The sequence below is a fragment of the Calcarisporiella thermophila genome, assembly GCF_041956535.1.
Source record: "Calcarisporiella thermophila strain CBS 279.70 unplaced genomic scaffold VTP21scaffold_4, whole genome shotgun sequence".
Lineage (NCBI taxonomy): Eukaryota > Fungi > Calcarisporiellomycota > Calcarisporiellomycetes > Calcarisporiellales > Calcarisporiellaceae > Calcarisporiella > Calcarisporiella thermophila.
In genome coordinates, this window is record NW_027192194.1 from 671,915 (window position 1) to 688,073 (window position 16,159).

The 16,159-nt window shown below is 47.1% G+C and overlaps 8 protein-coding genes across 8 annotated transcripts; 3 read left to right on the forward strand and 5 right to left on the reverse strand.

Moving 5' to 3' along the window:
- Positions 1-36: 36 nt before the first annotated feature.
- Positions 37-1,117, forward strand: VTP21DRAFT_8549 (uncharacterized protein; the record flags this gene model as incomplete). Its single annotated transcript, XM_069399411.1, has 8 exons — positions 37-55; positions 121-156; positions 269-380; positions 448-508; positions 569-661; positions 733-806; positions 869-976; positions 1,045-1,117. 8 exons carry the CDS (start codon positions 37-39, stop codon positions 1,115-1,117), a joined length of 576 nt encoding a protein of 191 aa, XP_069254831.1.
- Positions 1,118-1,447: 330 nt separating this feature from the next.
- Positions 1,448-3,014, reverse strand: VTP21DRAFT_8550 (uncharacterized protein; the record flags this gene model as incomplete). Its single annotated transcript, XM_069399413.1, has 2 exons — positions 1,448-2,015; positions 2,086-3,014. 2 exons carry the CDS (start codon positions 3,012-3,014, stop codon positions 1,448-1,450), a joined length of 1,497 nt encoding a protein of 498 aa, XP_069254832.1.
- Positions 3,015-3,647: 633 nt separating this feature from the next.
- On the reverse strand, positions 3,648-4,527 carry VTP21DRAFT_8551 (uncharacterized protein; the record flags this gene model as incomplete). Its single annotated transcript, XM_069399414.1, has 2 exons — positions 3,648-3,869; positions 3,964-4,527. The coding sequence occupies 2 exons, from the start codon at positions 4,525-4,527 to the stop codon at positions 3,648-3,650; spliced, it is 786 nt and encodes a 261-aa protein (XP_069254833.1).
- Positions 4,528-4,981: 454 nt separating this feature from the next.
- VTP21DRAFT_8552 (uncharacterized protein) lies at positions 4,982-5,540 on the reverse strand (the record flags this gene model as incomplete). Its single annotated transcript, XM_069399415.1, has 2 exons — positions 4,982-5,227; positions 5,319-5,540. The coding sequence occupies 2 exons, from the start codon at positions 5,538-5,540 to the stop codon at positions 4,982-4,984; spliced, it is 468 nt and encodes a 155-aa protein (XP_069254834.1).
- Positions 5,541-5,922: 382 nt separating this feature from the next.
- Positions 5,923-8,288, forward strand: VTP21DRAFT_8553 (uncharacterized protein; the record flags this gene model as incomplete). Its single annotated transcript, XM_069399416.1, has 6 exons — positions 5,923-6,311; positions 6,415-6,728; positions 6,798-6,862; positions 6,943-7,032; positions 7,096-7,425; positions 7,596-8,288. 6 exons carry the CDS (start codon positions 5,923-5,925, stop codon positions 8,286-8,288), a joined length of 1,881 nt encoding a protein of 626 aa, XP_069254835.1.
- Positions 8,289-8,839: 551 nt separating this feature from the next.
- On the reverse strand, positions 8,840-10,575 carry VTP21DRAFT_8554 (uncharacterized protein; the record flags this gene model as incomplete). The annotated part of the gene is made up of 5 exons (XM_069399417.1): positions 8,840-9,438; positions 9,533-9,690; positions 9,753-9,848; positions 9,911-9,938; positions 10,008-10,575. 5 exons carry the CDS (start codon positions 10,573-10,575, stop codon positions 8,840-8,842), a joined length of 1,449 nt encoding a protein of 482 aa, XP_069254836.1.
- A 593-nt stretch (positions 10,576-11,168) lies between these two features.
- Positions 11,169-12,951, forward strand: VTP21DRAFT_8555 (uncharacterized protein; the record flags this gene model as incomplete). Its single annotated transcript, XM_069399418.1, has 6 exons — positions 11,169-11,554; positions 11,652-11,676; positions 11,745-11,798; positions 11,890-11,928; positions 11,984-12,118; positions 12,193-12,951. The coding sequence occupies 6 exons, from the start codon at positions 11,169-11,171 to the stop codon at positions 12,949-12,951; spliced, it is 1,398 nt and encodes a 465-aa protein (XP_069254837.1).
- A 495-nt stretch (positions 12,952-13,446) lies between these two features.
- On the reverse strand, positions 13,447-14,769 carry VTP21DRAFT_8556 (uncharacterized protein; the record flags this gene model as incomplete). Its single annotated transcript, XM_069399419.1, has 2 exons — positions 13,447-14,565; positions 14,659-14,769. The coding sequence occupies 2 exons, from the start codon at positions 14,767-14,769 to the stop codon at positions 13,447-13,449; spliced, it is 1,230 nt and encodes a 409-aa protein (XP_069254838.1).
- Positions 14,770-16,159: the final 1,390 nt, after the last annotated feature.

A 16,159-nucleotide genomic window follows, 5' to 3' on the forward strand; every position in this document is an offset into this window, starting at 1 on the left:
CACCGAATTTGGCTATAGACAATCCTCTTCTGTAGGATGGAGCAGGAAGAAGAAGGTGTTCTATCTCTTGCTTTGAAAAATAATATAAAATTGACTCCTAATACTCCGTGTCATTTACAGAAATTGAGTATTCTGTCCTCTCAAGTCTCCAACCGAGTAAGTCCTCACCATCCTATATAGTATTTTTCGCACTTAATTTCGTATTAACCAATTCTCATACATTCGATAATGTTAAATTATGCGATTCCATTTTTATTGTGTTATACAGTACTGAAAGATTTCCGGGAGATTGGCTCATTAGCGATTTGGTCACTCTCGTCATGTAAAGCTGGATTTGGAGTTGACCAATTGCGCGATGATGACCTCGAAACATACTGGCAGTATGTGAACTAGTCCTATCATTATGGCCTTTGCTATGTACTTAGTCACTCTTACCTTTCGGGATAGATCTGATGGAACCCAACCGCACCTCGTCAATATCCAATTTCCCAAAAGAACTGGAATTACAGTAGGTCTCCCACGCAAAATCCGCTCAATTTTCTATTTAATTTTTTAAACCAGCTGTCAGCATTTATGCATTTTTCTAGATGCGAAGCAGGATGAGAGCTACACTCCCAATAAACTTAGTGTTCGGGTTGGAAATAGCTTTTACGACTTGATGGTATATCCTGGCTTCCATTTTCCTAGTATATATTTATTCCGATTCTGTGCAACTAACTTATGCATGACTAGGATCTACATATTCTGGATTTGGAGGAACCTTCGGGGTGGGTCGTCATACCACTTTCAAGCAGTTCGACCGGAAGGTGATTATGTTAAACAAAAGCTAAAAGCGATGAGCTAGCATTGACTCGAAGCGACAATATAGGACCAAGCTTCCTTTGGTGACGCGCCTTCTTCAACTGGCCATCCTTTCCAATCATCAAAATGGAAAGGACACGCATGTACGACAGATAAAAGTGTTTGCGCCTAGACAGTACTCTTTCTTGCTCTCCACAAACACCTGATGTTACAAAACGTCGATGCTAACTGACTATGTATTAGAATGCCATTAGAGGACGACGACATTTTACCATTCACCTCCACGACTTTAGCCATGCATTCAACTGTGCGGTAATAATTTATTTTTGGTTATGGAATAGACTTGGGATCACACTGTCTTTTGGGCATCCTGGAGGAATCACCCTGTTTTGATTCTGTGAACCATCCTTGTATGTATTTTCCGCCACTTCATTGTTACCCTTATCATGAAGAATTTATTAAAATCATAATGATCCATATGTATATGCCCGTGAAGAACATGAATAAAATGAACAGTGACCTGAAATCAGCAATATGTATAGTATGATACAAGTATGGAGAGATGGATGAATGACGATGCTTCAATGAAAGAATAAATATAAATAAATGGGTGATTGCATAGAGAGGTTATATGAAACCAAGTTCTTTAAACGCCTGAAGCTTCTCTGACACGCTTACGATGCTTGTTCTGCTTCCTCCACATGATCGTCACCCCCAATGCAGCCATCACTCCTGCGAGCCCAAGCTCCAACGGCAACAACGTCATGGGGCCTGCAAAATCGGCCAACACACCAGCTATCCAGCTGAAGATGCCCTGGCCGAGCGAGGCGAACCCCGTTACCAAACCAATGGCTGACCCACGTAGCCGCAAGGGGATTTCGGAGCAGAGTACAATCATTAGGGTTGGATATATAGGGCCAAGTCCCAAACCAGTCAAGAACAGTGCAATACCAGAGAGGGCCTCCCCACCCTCTGTGCTGGGAACTATCGGCACTATAAACCAAAGGGTGAGCAGGGCAACCACGTGGATGAGAAGGCCGATGAAGACAACGCGAAAACTTCCCACTTTGGGAGAAAGATGACCGAGCCCAACACTTCCTATCATTAGGCCCAACCAGTAGATCCCTGCTATTTGACCGGATATAGCGACTGGATATTCACGCGCAACCGTGAGAAAGTTGTAGGACCAGCTCCCAAGAGAAACTTCCGCGCCCCTATTTAAAGTGGATGAGTAAGTATAGATTCTCGCGCAGTATAGCATTCAGTGGGTATCCATCAACATACATATAAAAGAAAAACATTAGAGCACATAACCACACGTGAAGATATTTGAACACGGCTAGCAAAAGATTGCTTTGTTCTTCTATCTCTTCCACTTCTTCAACGCGTATTTTCTCTCCGTTGCCCTTCTCTTCGCCCTCCTCTGTCCCGGTAGCGTCGACGGCCGTAGTCTCGGAATCCTGCGTATCCATCGATGGATTCTCCCAATTTCTCCTCTCAATAAACACTACGGCTAGGCCCAAAAAGATAGCCACCCCTGCTGAACCAAGCAAAAGATAGATGGTATTCCACTGCATATTCGCGTTATCGATCAGCAGGGTAAAGGCGGCTGGACCCGCCCATGCGCCGAGACCATAGGCGGCATGTAACCAGGTGAGGAGCCGGGCGCCGTTGGGAAGGCTCAACATAAAACTATGGATGCCTGTATCGAGGGTAGCGATGCTGGCTCCGCTCACCACCATACTTAGCATGAAGGAAAAAAACGGCAAACGGGGCGCAACGAGGGCCAAACAGAAGGTGGCCACGAGGAAGAGGCCTTCTCCCAGGATGAGATACCTCTTGAACCCCAGCCTGTTCACTAAAAACCCCGTAAGCATAGAGCCGAGTAGGTAGCCGGCCAGATCGGAGAGAAAAGCCAAGGAGACCTGGCTGTCATTAAGGGAGTAGTATTTCCGCACTTGAGGGAGCACGAGCCCAAACGTGCCGTCGTCGGATCCAACAAAGAGGAACATCAAATAGCACAATAGGAGGGTAGCCCACCAGCGCCATTTCTTTGCCAGTCGACTGGCCGTGCTATCTGCATAGCTCTCATTAGAGTTGGTCGAGATGGTGTTGGTGATATCCAACTCCACTGTTTCTGTTGACTCTTTTAATGAGGAATTGGATACTGAGTCAGTTTGCTTTGTGGTCGAAGTATTTTGGCTGGCCTCCATGAGTTTAGATCAGCATCTAAGCTTGCTATTCTTCATGTAAAAACGCGAGGAGATCTTTAATGAGAGTACAAATAGGATGCAATAGAGACAAGCGGCTGCTGTAAAGTTGAAGGAGAAAATAAGGTGAGGGAACACTTGCGGCTTTCCTAAATAGAGGGATCCGTACAAGACTGGGCGGAAGGGAGAGGGGGAGGTGGGGGATTTAAAAGAAGCGGGGAAAAGGGAGGGGGGGGGGGGTAGGAAAGGATTTTGAACCCTTTTTTTCTTGGAAAATGACAATTATGCTGAAACCTGCGCCTGAAGGGTGGCCACAGGGTCTTAAAATACCTGAGGAAGCTTCCTAAATTTAGCCATCAGGGACCAGTATGGATCACCATAACCTGATGATTCTGTTTCGATAAAACTTTGCTGAAAAATCCAACCCACTTTCTCATCTTTGGTGAAGTCTGTGCACGAAATTTGGAATGGCTCTATCAAGAGCTTAACCATGAAAAAAAAAAAATACCAAGAAAAATTTGAAACCGGATCCAGCTCCATGATTTGCTGATCGCTATTTACAACTGAAATATATTATCCCTTGAACATAGGATTACACATATATCAAAAAAGCTTAGGTTGAATAGAAAATGAATCTTATGTCGCAACTGCTGTGCTCGCAGCATTCTCACCAAAAGCGTCCTCCTCCGTGGATTCTCCCTTCTCCTCGAGCAACTTCTCCACAATCTCCACCTGTTGCGTAAACTTGATGACGTCGGCATCTGCAATACTAAGTTCGAAGGAGGATTTGAGGAGTTGGAGAGCGATTCTGTCCTCTTCTTGGCGCAACTTGTTTCTATCTTCAAGACACACTTCCATCTTTATGGAAATAAAAAACAATGTAGGAGAAAAATTAATAATAGGTTCAGCTTCGTCATCCAATAGGAGAAATTATTCGGCCAACAACACCAACCTCTTTCTCCTGCTCTGGTGCCCAGGAAATTTTCACCACTTGGCGAGCAGCGGGTGGCATTTGTCGTGAAGTGAGAGGAGCGGTAGGAAGGGATGCGGGACCAGCATAGGGAGAAGAGCCAGCCTGCCCAGTTCGTCGATAGTAAGGCGATGGGGAGCCCGTGTGTCTGCCGTAAAATCGAGAACCCGTTGGGGTTGGAGTGCTCTGCGGCATTCCATATGAATTAGAGTGTGGGGTAATATTGGTTGGTTTGGAAGCAGATGTTGCTAAGAAAGAGGGAGATCGGCGGTCACTGCCTCCGCTACTTCCACTCCCGAATCGCCTGTCGCGATCTCGCTCACGATCCTTTTCCCTGTCCCTTTCGCGATCCCGATAATCCCGGTCGTAGTCTCGCTCTCGCTCTCTATCTCTGTCGCGATCTCTGTCCCTTTCGCGCTCTCTGTCTCTATCTCTATCCCTGTCGCGATCGCCACGATCTCTCTCCCGATCTCGTTCTCTTGGACTATCACGTCCTCGATCGTAGCCACCAGATCGATGTCTACTCCCTGAATATCGGTCCATCATTAATGGTTGAGGTTGTTGAGACAATATTTTGCAGATTTAATTCCACTCTGTGACTTGCTTTGAAATGTGGCTTAGCTTGAGTACAAATCCCTATTTTATGCATCGAGACAATCTTGAGCACATACCCATGGCCATAGAATGTCCTTCATTCGGAAATATGCTTTCCACCCAATTGGTTGCTAAACTTGACCAGATCAACCTTAAAGAAGGGAATCTTCCATCGTATGGAAGTCAAGGGAGACCACTGGAGAGGGCGGTGGGTTTGAAAACAAGGGGGAGGGATATTACTCCTATAAAAGGGCGGTAATACATATGCAGCCTGCATCAAGTAATAATCAGCTGGCAGCTGCATATCTCTCCAATCTCGCCTAGAAAATTAAAGTGCTGCCAGCCAAAAAACAAACAAGTCTTGTTGCACCCAGCGGTGTATCAACTCTTGGGAGCTGTTCACATGTCAACAGGTCCTAGCGAACCACATCTGCATGGAAGCAGATGGAAGTGATGCGCGCCGAGTCCAGCTCCTAGGCACTGGGTCCTCCTGACTAGGAGCTGGGGGCTGGTGGCCGTTAGAGGGGAGAGGGGATTCCCTAGGATGTCGCCTGCGGAAAGCTTTGTTGACGAGGAGTTTCATATTGGGAGCTTGGCCATCTATCGATGCTCGCCCTGCTGGATCGCAAAGCGAGATGTGTGTGACGTAAATCTGGAAGGGGCACGTTGCAAGCTGGGTTTGGCTCGGTGTTTTCGCAAGGTCGTGCCCGGCAGCCCCATTAGTGCTGGGGGGAATTAAATACAGGAACTCCGGGTGGGCCGAGTGCGTTGAAATTACGGCCTGCGTCTGGCAGATCGGCGTCGCGGCCTGGTGGCCTTTTGCCCACCGCGCGGTAATCCGAAGGCTGTGCAGCTTGGTGCGGGTGCATGACAGCGCAAGAGAGATCGGCTGGGCTGGCGGGGAGCCCTGGGGCTCGCGCAAGCCCTTTGAAAGCTGCACACCGTGACATCCCCATCACATGCATGGAGCGGATTTGGAGGCGTTTTCTGTTGCCCTTGGGCCGTGGATGGCGGAAAGCCCTTATCGCCAACTCTTAACCTCAAGTCTCAGCCCCCCGCCAGCCAATCACATTTTGACATTCGCGGAGAGGGCATGAAAGTTTCTACCCATTTTTCTCTCTGCCCTTCCAAAGGTCGCTCGCTATGATCGACCGCTCTGACTGCTCTCAGCTGTTTGTTTAAACCCGTAGTAACCTGCCCCCGCCAAAGCGCGAACCCCCCCCCAGCAAGCGGCTCCTCTTTGATCGGATTGATTTCCCCTAGTTCTCCCTCCTCTCGCCTAACTAACTACGTCCAGCCTTCCGTGCTTGTGTGCAAGATTCCTCCCAGAGAAGGGATTGGTGGAGAATGAACGCCGTCATCCTTCTGGTCCACTTTTGCGAAATGCATGGCCCCAATGTCATCTTCTGCACGCAGGCATTTCATGCGCGCCCCCTCGATTCCGATTCCGATACAGTGGTCGATCCTCCCCTCTCGCCAAGCAGCCAAAAGTCGAGTGGTAAACGCGACGAGGGCAATTTACGCACCCAAGCCTCTCGATCGCAGCCTGCGGCAAATACCCCCTGCTGTTCGGCTGTATGGCCAACTGTCGTGGGTGATCCAGCTGAATCCGGAAATGATGTTCCAACCGGATCGGTGACGGTCGATCCCGATGACCCAAAGGTTACTTACGTGAGCTCTAAGAGCCCAAGCCATCCACAATTATATGCTGCTGTAAGACAAGCATGCGTAAGAAGGTGATCTATCATTGCATTTACTTTAGAGATAAAACAAACAAGCCATGTCTAACGATGGGATCTGCCATCCCTCTCCTTTCCTACTCTCTCCACGATACACCAGCTTGAGCTGCGAATTCCTGCCTGGTCGCGAGGGTCCCGTTCTATTTGGCGATGATCAAAACGGCTACACCCTCAGCTACATGTTCAAAATACACGATAGCCAGGCGCGTGGCCATGTTCGCTTTTATAGCATCATTTGTCTAATGACGGACCGTATTTACCTCGTTTCATCATGGCCTTTCCTCGTGAGCAAGTTCCGCGCATTATCCCGCTTTCTTCAAATCCATGCCGACCGAGTATATGAAAAGGAAAAGCGTGCTAAAGATCGCCAGGATATGTCGAGTCGAGTGGGCCCTTATGGGCCAATGTCACCTGGTATGATTTTACCCTATCTTGGCGTCGTTAACACATGGTTTGGGCGGCCTCCTAACACTGTTCATGTAGAGCAATTTCTTCGAAGACGTGGTACCTTGCTCCTGAGATCACTATCCGATTTGTTCAATATCAAAGTAGGGATCTTATTCTTATCTTTTATTTCTTTTCGATGGGTCCGAGTTGAATTTTTCTTTGTGAATTTTTTCCCCCTTAGGATTTATTTGTACAATTGCATGCTAATTTCAGCTGGATACTGAAGACAGCAGGCCGGCGGCTGCGAGAAAGACATTTCGATGGCCATTTGGTATGGTGTTTTATTTTTTGCACCTTATTGACCATGGAATGACAAACCTACCCTAAACCATAGACGGATCCGCGAGAAAATATACCCATCCACATGAGCTCTTGCCTTCTCCCTTCAGTTCATACTCCTGGTGAGCTTCCTCACCGTTCCTTGTCCAACGCACCTGCAAGCCGCCAAGCCAGTGATCTCTCCACTTGCACCTCCGCTACTCTCTATAGCACCACCATGGGTGAATCCACAAGCCCCGAGATGGTCAGCAGCCTTCAGCACCTCTGGGATGCGTTGGGTGCCGCTGAGAGCCGCAAGCTTTTCTTCAATCTTGTCATTGGAAACCAGGTGGTGATACGGGGAGCAAATGTACATCTTGTCACCAGGATTGTTAATTTACTTCGAGTAAGCTATGATACTGTTATTTTCTCTTTTTTTTGGGGGGGGGGGGGGAAGGAGGAGGAGTGGAGTTGTAAATTATTTTTGGGGGAGAGGATGTGTGGATTTTCAATGCTATTTCGCTGTATATTGATGATGAGATGTTTCTGATGTCCATTCATATTATGCACCTCTAGGATTTGATACCTGCAACCTGCTGTAGTGTAATCGAGTACGACATGGTTTACCATCCGACTTGGGAGTGTAACCTGCTTGGAATGTCTGAGATAGAAATCCCAGAGGACGTTGAGCGCACAAGCCTGGTCGTTTTGGATGTGGAGTGGGTGGAAGCGGAGAGGCATGAAAGTAAATCGGATTGCATGCGCGACTCTGATTCGAGACTTAGAGTACAGCTCAGAAGCGGCCTTGATGAGCCGGGGCTAGATCGACCACTGTCAGGGGCCCATCGTGTTCAGGGCGTCGCCCACCTGGGGGAGGCCGATTTACCTCAAATGCGGTCCCTCAAAATTTCTCAATCTCTTTCCTCTTCTGCTCCCGTTTCCTCTCTTAACACTTCTTCGCCCAATCTCATTACCGCCGCCGTGAACGCCATCACTACATCCCCTCCCCGTCTTATAGATGATTTTGAGTCCGTCTTCCAACTTCGACTCTCTCCATCACTACTTCGCTTACGCTTGGTGGCTCTTCGCGCTCACTGGTTAAGCAAGACCCGACAGTTCTATCGATATTTTCGCTCCAGCAATTCGGAATCCCCTCCTCTACGCGAATTCTTATTGGCTCTGCATCTAGACGAGCGGGATTTGCCCGTGTTGCGATTTTGGGTACGAACCTTCCGTGTGATCAATAGCTCCCTCTATCTAAAGGAATAAGCGTAGGGGTGGATGGCATCCCTTTTGCCAACGATATTTTATATCTTTTTTTTCACATTCATACTCGATGGGTGTTCAATTTTTTTTTTATTTTTCTAATTACTTCAGAATAGAAAGAGGCTCGCGTGAGAAATTAGGGGCTTTTTTTTTTCCTTCACCGCCACGATAGATACATAGCTCTTTTTTTTTATCTTCTTCTTTGGTTGTAAATAGGTTTGTTTGATGTGAAAGTTGAATTTATTGAATTGTGTATCTTTTTTTTTTCTATCTGCTATTTCTCTTCTCTCCCCCTGTTTTTTTATGATAACCCACATATATATATTTACTTTTTTTTATAAACCTCACTCTCTTCAATCTATTTTCAGGAACAAGCGGGTGATGGGGATAGAGAAGAAATAGAGCCATGTATGGGTGGGTGGTAGAAATATAAGTACAATAGAACAATCTCCAATGCTTAAAATAAATAGACAGAAAATCGAGCAATAACAGGGCAAAGCGGGGTATACGTAGGGGAGTGGAGAAAAACAGCATAGACTGGTCGGGGACCCTCCTCAGGCCGGATTCGCCATGCTGCGTGATCGCACGCGTTTCCTATATTCAGCGACAGCCAAGGCCCACAGCCTCAGCACGATTAGCCGCGCAATCTCAAACAGGACCAGAAACACGATCAAATAGAGGATAAAGTAAGAGATGTATTCTTCGTGCGCGGAGAAGCGGCGCGGATGGCAAAATGTCCCCTGGAAGGAATACATTCCTTTGGACTCAGTGTAAAAATCGGAGAAATAGCCGGCCAGGTTCGTGAGCGGGGCAAGTCGATAGTATTCTGGGTTTTCTCGAGGGTAGGCCCTCGGCGTGGGTCCGGCCGGGTCGAAGAGGAAGGTGGTGCGTCGGGCCCGCAACTCGGCCAGGATGGCCTCCTTTGTTAAGCTGGGAGCTTTCAGAATGGTCCAAGCGTTGGAGGATTCAGCCGGGTGGTGCACATCGGTTCCCGTTATTTGGATGAGGTTTTTTTCTGGATGCGCTGCAATGTACTGGTAGCTGGGCAAGTCTAGCGTGTTCCCATTGACGATCTCGACCCCGTCGATGCCCCACTCTACCAGTTGCTCCAGAGTCGGGTGATCAGGGAGACGTGGCAACTGGTATCCGTATTCTATAATAATATAGAAGAGGGCGGAGACATAAGGAGCATGCTGTTTGAGAAAGAAAGAAAGAGTAAATAAATGAAAAACGGTAGTTGGTCTTACCCGTCGTATTGCTCCAGGGAATGTGGTTGACGATCACCAGTCCGCCCAACTCGTGGGTGCGGTTGATAGCGCGACGAAGATCGTCGTCGGTGGGGTTAGGAGGGCCAAAGGGGATGGTTTCGTTGATGCCGATTAGATTCATGTGGATTCGGCAGCAGCTGGACGGCAGGACAACGGGTCAGCTCATGCAAATAGAATCCAAAAATATCTCTCTCTGTACCTGTACTCCATGGCGGGGATGACCACAATGGTGCCGTTGTATTTTTCCAGCGCTATTTTTTCCGCCTCCAGGCCGCCTTTAATAGTATTATGGTCGCTATAGAAAATATGGGCAGGTTAGCAAAGACAAACATGGGGCCAAACTGGTTTTCATACAACCTCACGATAACGGCATTATATCCATTGGCTATCCAACAAGAGGTGATTAGTGTAATTGTTTAAGAATAGGCCAAAAACATTCCCAACGATTCCATACCAATATGCCAGTTGATAACTTGCTCGGGGCTCATTACCCCATCCGAGTAGGTAGTGTGCGAATGCCCATCTAGCAGTATATTGTATTCCCCGAAGCTCATATTAAAGGGAACCAAGTAGGATCGGGGGTCTGCACGCCATTCAAACTCCAACTTATCATAAAGCTCTGTATTCGGCACTGCTTTATATTTGTATAATGTCAATAATGCAAACAGCACCGCTATGATAATAATAGTCTGAGCAAGTCGCAGGAAGAGGCCGATCAGATAAGTCTGCACATCCTTGGAGGAGGGCTTAAGTGAACGTAGAAAAGCAGGGGGCGTCAAGGTGACATTGGTAATAAAATGGGGCGATCGGTTGGATTTGTTTGGAGCCCTGTGTCGCAGATTGCCTCTAGAATTGAGGAGAGGAAGCGCAGAGGAGGCACTGGCTTCAGAAGAAGAAGAAGAGCTTCCTCCAGTTGAGGAATTCTCGGGAAGACCAGGAGCATGGGTAGCTACATCATGTATCTCCACATTATCCTGTTGATTCTTGGTGGGGGATTTTTTGGCAATGTTCGCGCCGTCCATCCCTCCGATTCTCCGTATACTGGTAGATTATAGTCAACTCCAGGATCAATTTCAAAACTATTGGGCTCTTGCTTAGGAGATTCTTTTTAAAGTATCGCTCTCTCCATTGAGATTACAGCCTGTGTAACGCTGAGTATTGCACAGATTTTACCTAGAGATTCAATCTATCGTTTCAACCACGTTGGCTATCCCTCGAGCTATTCGATCGACCCTCTCTTAGAGCTTCGAGTGAGATAGGACGGGGCAGGCGGCCTCATCTTTCGTAAAGAGAGAGAGGTCGGACGCAACTGTGTACATATATATTAGATCGTTTCCATTGGGGTGCAATTGTATAATAAATCAAGCTGCACTTTGACGTGATTCAGAAAAGTATCAGATGGCTTATATTAAAGGTGGCTTTGGAGATGACGCCCGATTTTCATTTTTTTTTTTGCAATATACTTGTCTCAAAAGACTCTGGGGAACTAGAAACTATTCACGTTTCATCACGATCACCTCTTAAGAAAATCACATTGCTCAGTATCCTATTATCCTATTTTCTTTATCCCCTTTCCCAAGCAAATTCAGGATCCGAAAATTGAGCAAAGCTTCCTATGAATCCCCTAAATCCTTATGCCACCCAAGTAACCAATGCACCCAAACGTTCTCTGCCTTTTCCCTCTTCATATTACTGTGACACCAACGACGTAGGCGCAAAGCGCATGCGTCTGCAAAACGATTCCCTCGGCATCCCTGTTGAGGCTGGAAACTGGGGCAAGCGCTCTCTCTCTCCGTTCCATAACCTTGTGCTTGCGGCAACAGAAACCAGCGAGGATACTAGCCCTCCCACCTCCATTAACAGAATGGATTTACCAGAGGGAGAGGGTGCCGAATCTCCCTCCAATTTAAGTGGAATGCATGGAGAAAAGTACTATGTATGCTCTTTGAAGGGGTGTGCACGGAAGTTTACCAATGCGACCGATCTAAGGGTTCATGAGAGGTATGTTCTTATTTTATATAGGGAATGGCGGCCATGGATTATTAATCTTGGTGAACAAACACTAAACCCCTTTCTATTTACTCATTGGGGACGACAGTACACATTCAGGGCTGAGGCCATATGTAAGTGTATAGTCATTCCTCCTCTTGCCGTCTTAGCTGCCCATTGAGAATTCTTCATTTGCACACAGGTCTGTGGATATCAAGGCTGTGAAAAAGCATTTAAGCAAATAAGCAATTTGAGGGTAATGCATTTCAATTCTACTATGAAATAACGTTTTTCATCTTTAACTGTTTTTTTTTTCCTTCATACACCTTCACCTCATTTCTTCTTAGACCCACGAAAGAAAACATACTGGCGAACGACCTTATAAAGTGCGTGTACCATGCCGTGTTATTCCAAGGGCTTCCCTAACCTCTTCTGTATTAGTGTGGACAATGTGGCAAAGCCTTCACTCAGCTGGGGAACCTACGCACTCATGAAAAAATCCATTTAGAAAATCGGCCCTACATATGTACTATTGACAACTGTAATCGTGGCTTTACGCAGCTTGGAAATCTGAGAGTAAGGACCGAGTGGCATTTTTTTTTAGGGCGGCCTATTGGAAATCTAATGTCTTGTTTTTTTTTTCAACCAAGACTCACCAAGCTAAAATTCATCCGGATGCATGGAGCGCCGAGGGCTCGCCCTCCAACCCCCCCGTACAAACACAATCGCCTCAGTCCGGCCGAAAAAAATCCAACTCATCCGACCTCGCTATCGAGGCTACAGCCGGCAATGCTACTGCGGCCCGATACACCCATCTTCCGACAGGACAACAGCACCCATATCCGCCGCAACCCCAACCACCGCGACCGCAGCAACAGACCGCCGTGCTCCCTCATATTACCTCCCCTACACACCCTCCTCCACCCTTTTATTATCCCTCCGCTTCATCCACACACCCGCCGCAAGCTGTAGCCCCTCCGGCCACCGTGAGTTTCCCATTCGGGTTTTCACCGTATCCCTCTCCTGGTGCTCTTAATCACGTGCCTGCGCCTGTTCAGGCCCCACTCCCGAACCCTCCAAGACGCCCACAGCTTGACATTAAAATGACCCAGCATGTGAACAATAGCTTTGGGGTCGGTGCCGGTTCCGGGTCTGGAGTGGTGAACGGCGGTAGCGTCAATGTGAATGTAGGGGTCGGAATCAACCAGGAAAAACTCTTTCATCAAATGCACACATTTCTCGACGATCGCTCCCGCGATGTGTACGGTAATCATAATGGAGCCATGGTTGCTGCGGCCGCAGCGGCCGCGGCTGCTGCAGCATCGGCTTCGGTGGAGGTCGATGGCCGAGAATCTACATTTGAGATCCATGATGGTGCGGGGGCATCCGCTCACCATCACGGGTGGTAGGATCGCTTATCGTTTTTTTTTCCTTTCGCATGTAAATATTGGTTTGCCGTTTACTATTGTTCTTTTCCCTCCCTCTCCATCCCTCCTCTCCCTCTCCCTCCCCCTCCCCCCTCTCTCTACCGATACTCTATTTTATTGAGATTAATTTTGGTAATTCCTCACTGTGATTCTATTTTCGCATTCTCTCATCCTCACCAAAAAACGCTAGATCCAATACGACATCCTTTTATTCCATAAAATAAAATAAAAAAATTACAAAAATACTCTAAAACATGCAAACGTTTATAAAGTAAAAAAAAGGGGGGAGGGAAAGGAGGGGCTAGAGAGCTAGCAAAACAAAAATGAAGCATCATAAAAAGATATGGCGAAAGGAAGCAGCATGAAAGTATAGAATCACCCTTGTTCATAAAAATAAATCCAGGATGGATATTTATTTTAGCATTGCGTTGATTGCATAGGTGATGAAGAGGAGGAGAATCAAAAAGGGTTGCCAGTTTACTGCTGCGAGCACTGGACGCCGGGCTGCCCGTCCCCCATCTCCTCGTCTTCGTCATCCGCCCCATTTTCCATTCTTGCCTGTGCTCTGCTCTGCTGCCCTGCGTCCAACACACCCAATACAGCCTCCTCTACATGCTTGTCCTTGCCAACAGAGGGGAGCTCACGGCGCGGCGGCAGTATGCTCTCGAGCTTAACGATTTTGTCGGGGGAGGTCCAGTTGGGTGCGGGGAATTCCACATCAAACTTCACGTACAAGTTCCCGTGCTGATGTGTGCGATGCTGAGGCATACCCTCTCCGCTGATAACCTTGATGTCTCCCGGGCGGATAACCTCGCCCGGCAAAATGCTCACTGCCAGTACCCGGTCATCCAGGTGCTCCACATGGAACTGGCCTCCGGCGAGGGCGGTTAGCAGATCGATCTTCACCTCACAGAACAGATCGTCGCCCTTGCGCTTGAAGCGCGGATGCGGCTTCTCTTCTAGGACAATGATAACGTCTCCAGGTACGATACCGGGCATCTGGTCGCCCTCGCCGGAGAACGTGATCTTTTGACCCTCACGCATACCCTTGTCAATGTGCACCTCGAGAACCTTGCGCTCATTCACAATCTTCTTTCCGTTACACTGCTTGCATCGGTCTTTATCGCGGATCACTTCGCCCTCGCCCCGGCAGTCTGGGCAAGTCTGCTGGATCTGCTGCACCAACGGGCCCATCTGCCGCAATGTAATCTTCACACCACGACCTTGACATCCACCGCACGTCTGCACGGCTCCTTCTTTGCCACCTTTACCGTCGCACTTGGAACAGATAACATGCTTCTGCAGTGCAAGTTTTGACGTCTTTCCCTTATATAGGTCTTCAAGCGAGACTTTGAGAGCGTGTGCCATGTCTTTGCCACGCTGAGGTCCTGACGGTCCACGACGACCGGCCCCTCCGAAACCTCCGAAACCTCCGAACAACTGGCTGAAGAGATCCTCGGGAGATACACCGCCACCCATTCCATCGCCTTGCAGCCCACTCTCACCATACTGGTCGTAGATTTGTCTTTTCCGTTCGTCTGAAAGGATCTCGTAAGCATGAGAGATTTCTTTGAACTTATCACCTGCTTCAGGGTTCTGTTGAGATTGTGAGAGGAAGAGAGAGAAGAAGAGGAAAACAATTAAGGATCATCAGAAGATTAGGTCGCGATCTAATTTCCTGTAACAAACCTTATCTGGGTGGTATTTCAAAGCAAGTTTACGGTAGGCCTTCTTGATATCTGATTCAGATGCATTGGGAGAGACCCCAAGTTGGTCATAATATTTTGTTTCCCTAACCATGATGTTATTGTTTTGTAGAGGAGGAGAGAAAGAGGAGATTGATTAGATTTAAAAAAAGAAAAAGGGGGGAAGAGAGGGGAAATTATATCAAGTATTTTTGAAATAAAGAAGAGAGAAATGTTAGGTAGGAAGAAAAAAATATTTATAAACAATAGAAAACGAAAGAAGTTTGAAGAAAGCTCCAGAGATTGGTTTAAATTTTATCTCTGTTTCTCTACTCAAATTGGGCTTACTATTAAAATTCAGTCTTGAGAGTGAGACTACTTACTCCATTTGGATGGTAAGAGTTTGGACGAAAAGGCTCGTTGCCGAACGTTCTACACTGTGTATACATCCTCCGAGCTGCTTCGCTCAACGAAGAACCTCTTTAGTAATACAGTCATCTCTAATGGTTGGGATGTAGCACTATTAGGAGAGATTTTCCGCTAGCTCTATGACCTCATTCTATGATCTTCGCATACTCCATCAAATTGACTCACCCATTGGCCGTGCAAGTTGTGCACGCAAGTAGACCACCGTGTCAACAGGAATCCGGGGTAGCCTGCTTGGCCCGCCCTTGCTCTTGCAGAATCTGTGGATCATATTTGAGTAGCTCAAAATTGCCTCATATTAATGAATCTTGTGTTCTGAGTAGTGGTATTCTTTTAAACCCAATGAATTTGATGTCGATCTTAGTAAAGTACTTACGGATTTTGCCACTCCACAATCATTACTCAAAGTTACTTCGATCATAAGGTACTTGCGAGCTTTGTGTAAATTTTCTGGGTCATGGTAATGCTTTCAAGTTCACAAAGGACCTGCATCTTTATGAGCGAATCTTCTTGGTTCTTTAACGTCATGCTCTAAATTGAAATTATCTCAAGCTATAATAACATTGTATAACCATGAGGTTTATTTGTGCGTCTTTTGGCCGATGTATTTTCGAAGATAGGGGATTCTAGCACTCCTTATTGCCTTTTTTCTTCGCACGGTTGAATATCCCTGCCCATCCTCTTCGATTATTGCGATCTTTTGAGAGTGCCTGACTAGAGGTTATTTTTTCTGGTTATCTAGAAGCACTATCACTTATAGAAAGCATGGAGCAGTGCTGGATTTTCCTTTCTTTCTCAGCTCATGGCGCTTGCGTGGATGCCAGCATGTACCATATTGATAACACGGACAAATAATGCTATTCAAAGCTTCTTCAGTCAGGCACTTGGCATAGTTGTTGCCACTGATTGCATTGAGGCTGTCCATCCTCCAATCACTAAGCTCTTTGAGTTGAAATCTACTTGCCTTGGACAATTTCAAATTGAACTCTTCCATCAGCGTCAAGCCAAGGAAACAAAGAAATATGGCAACCTCTTCGTTTAATCATATGCTCGTGGTTTATTTCTCCGGTGGATCCAGG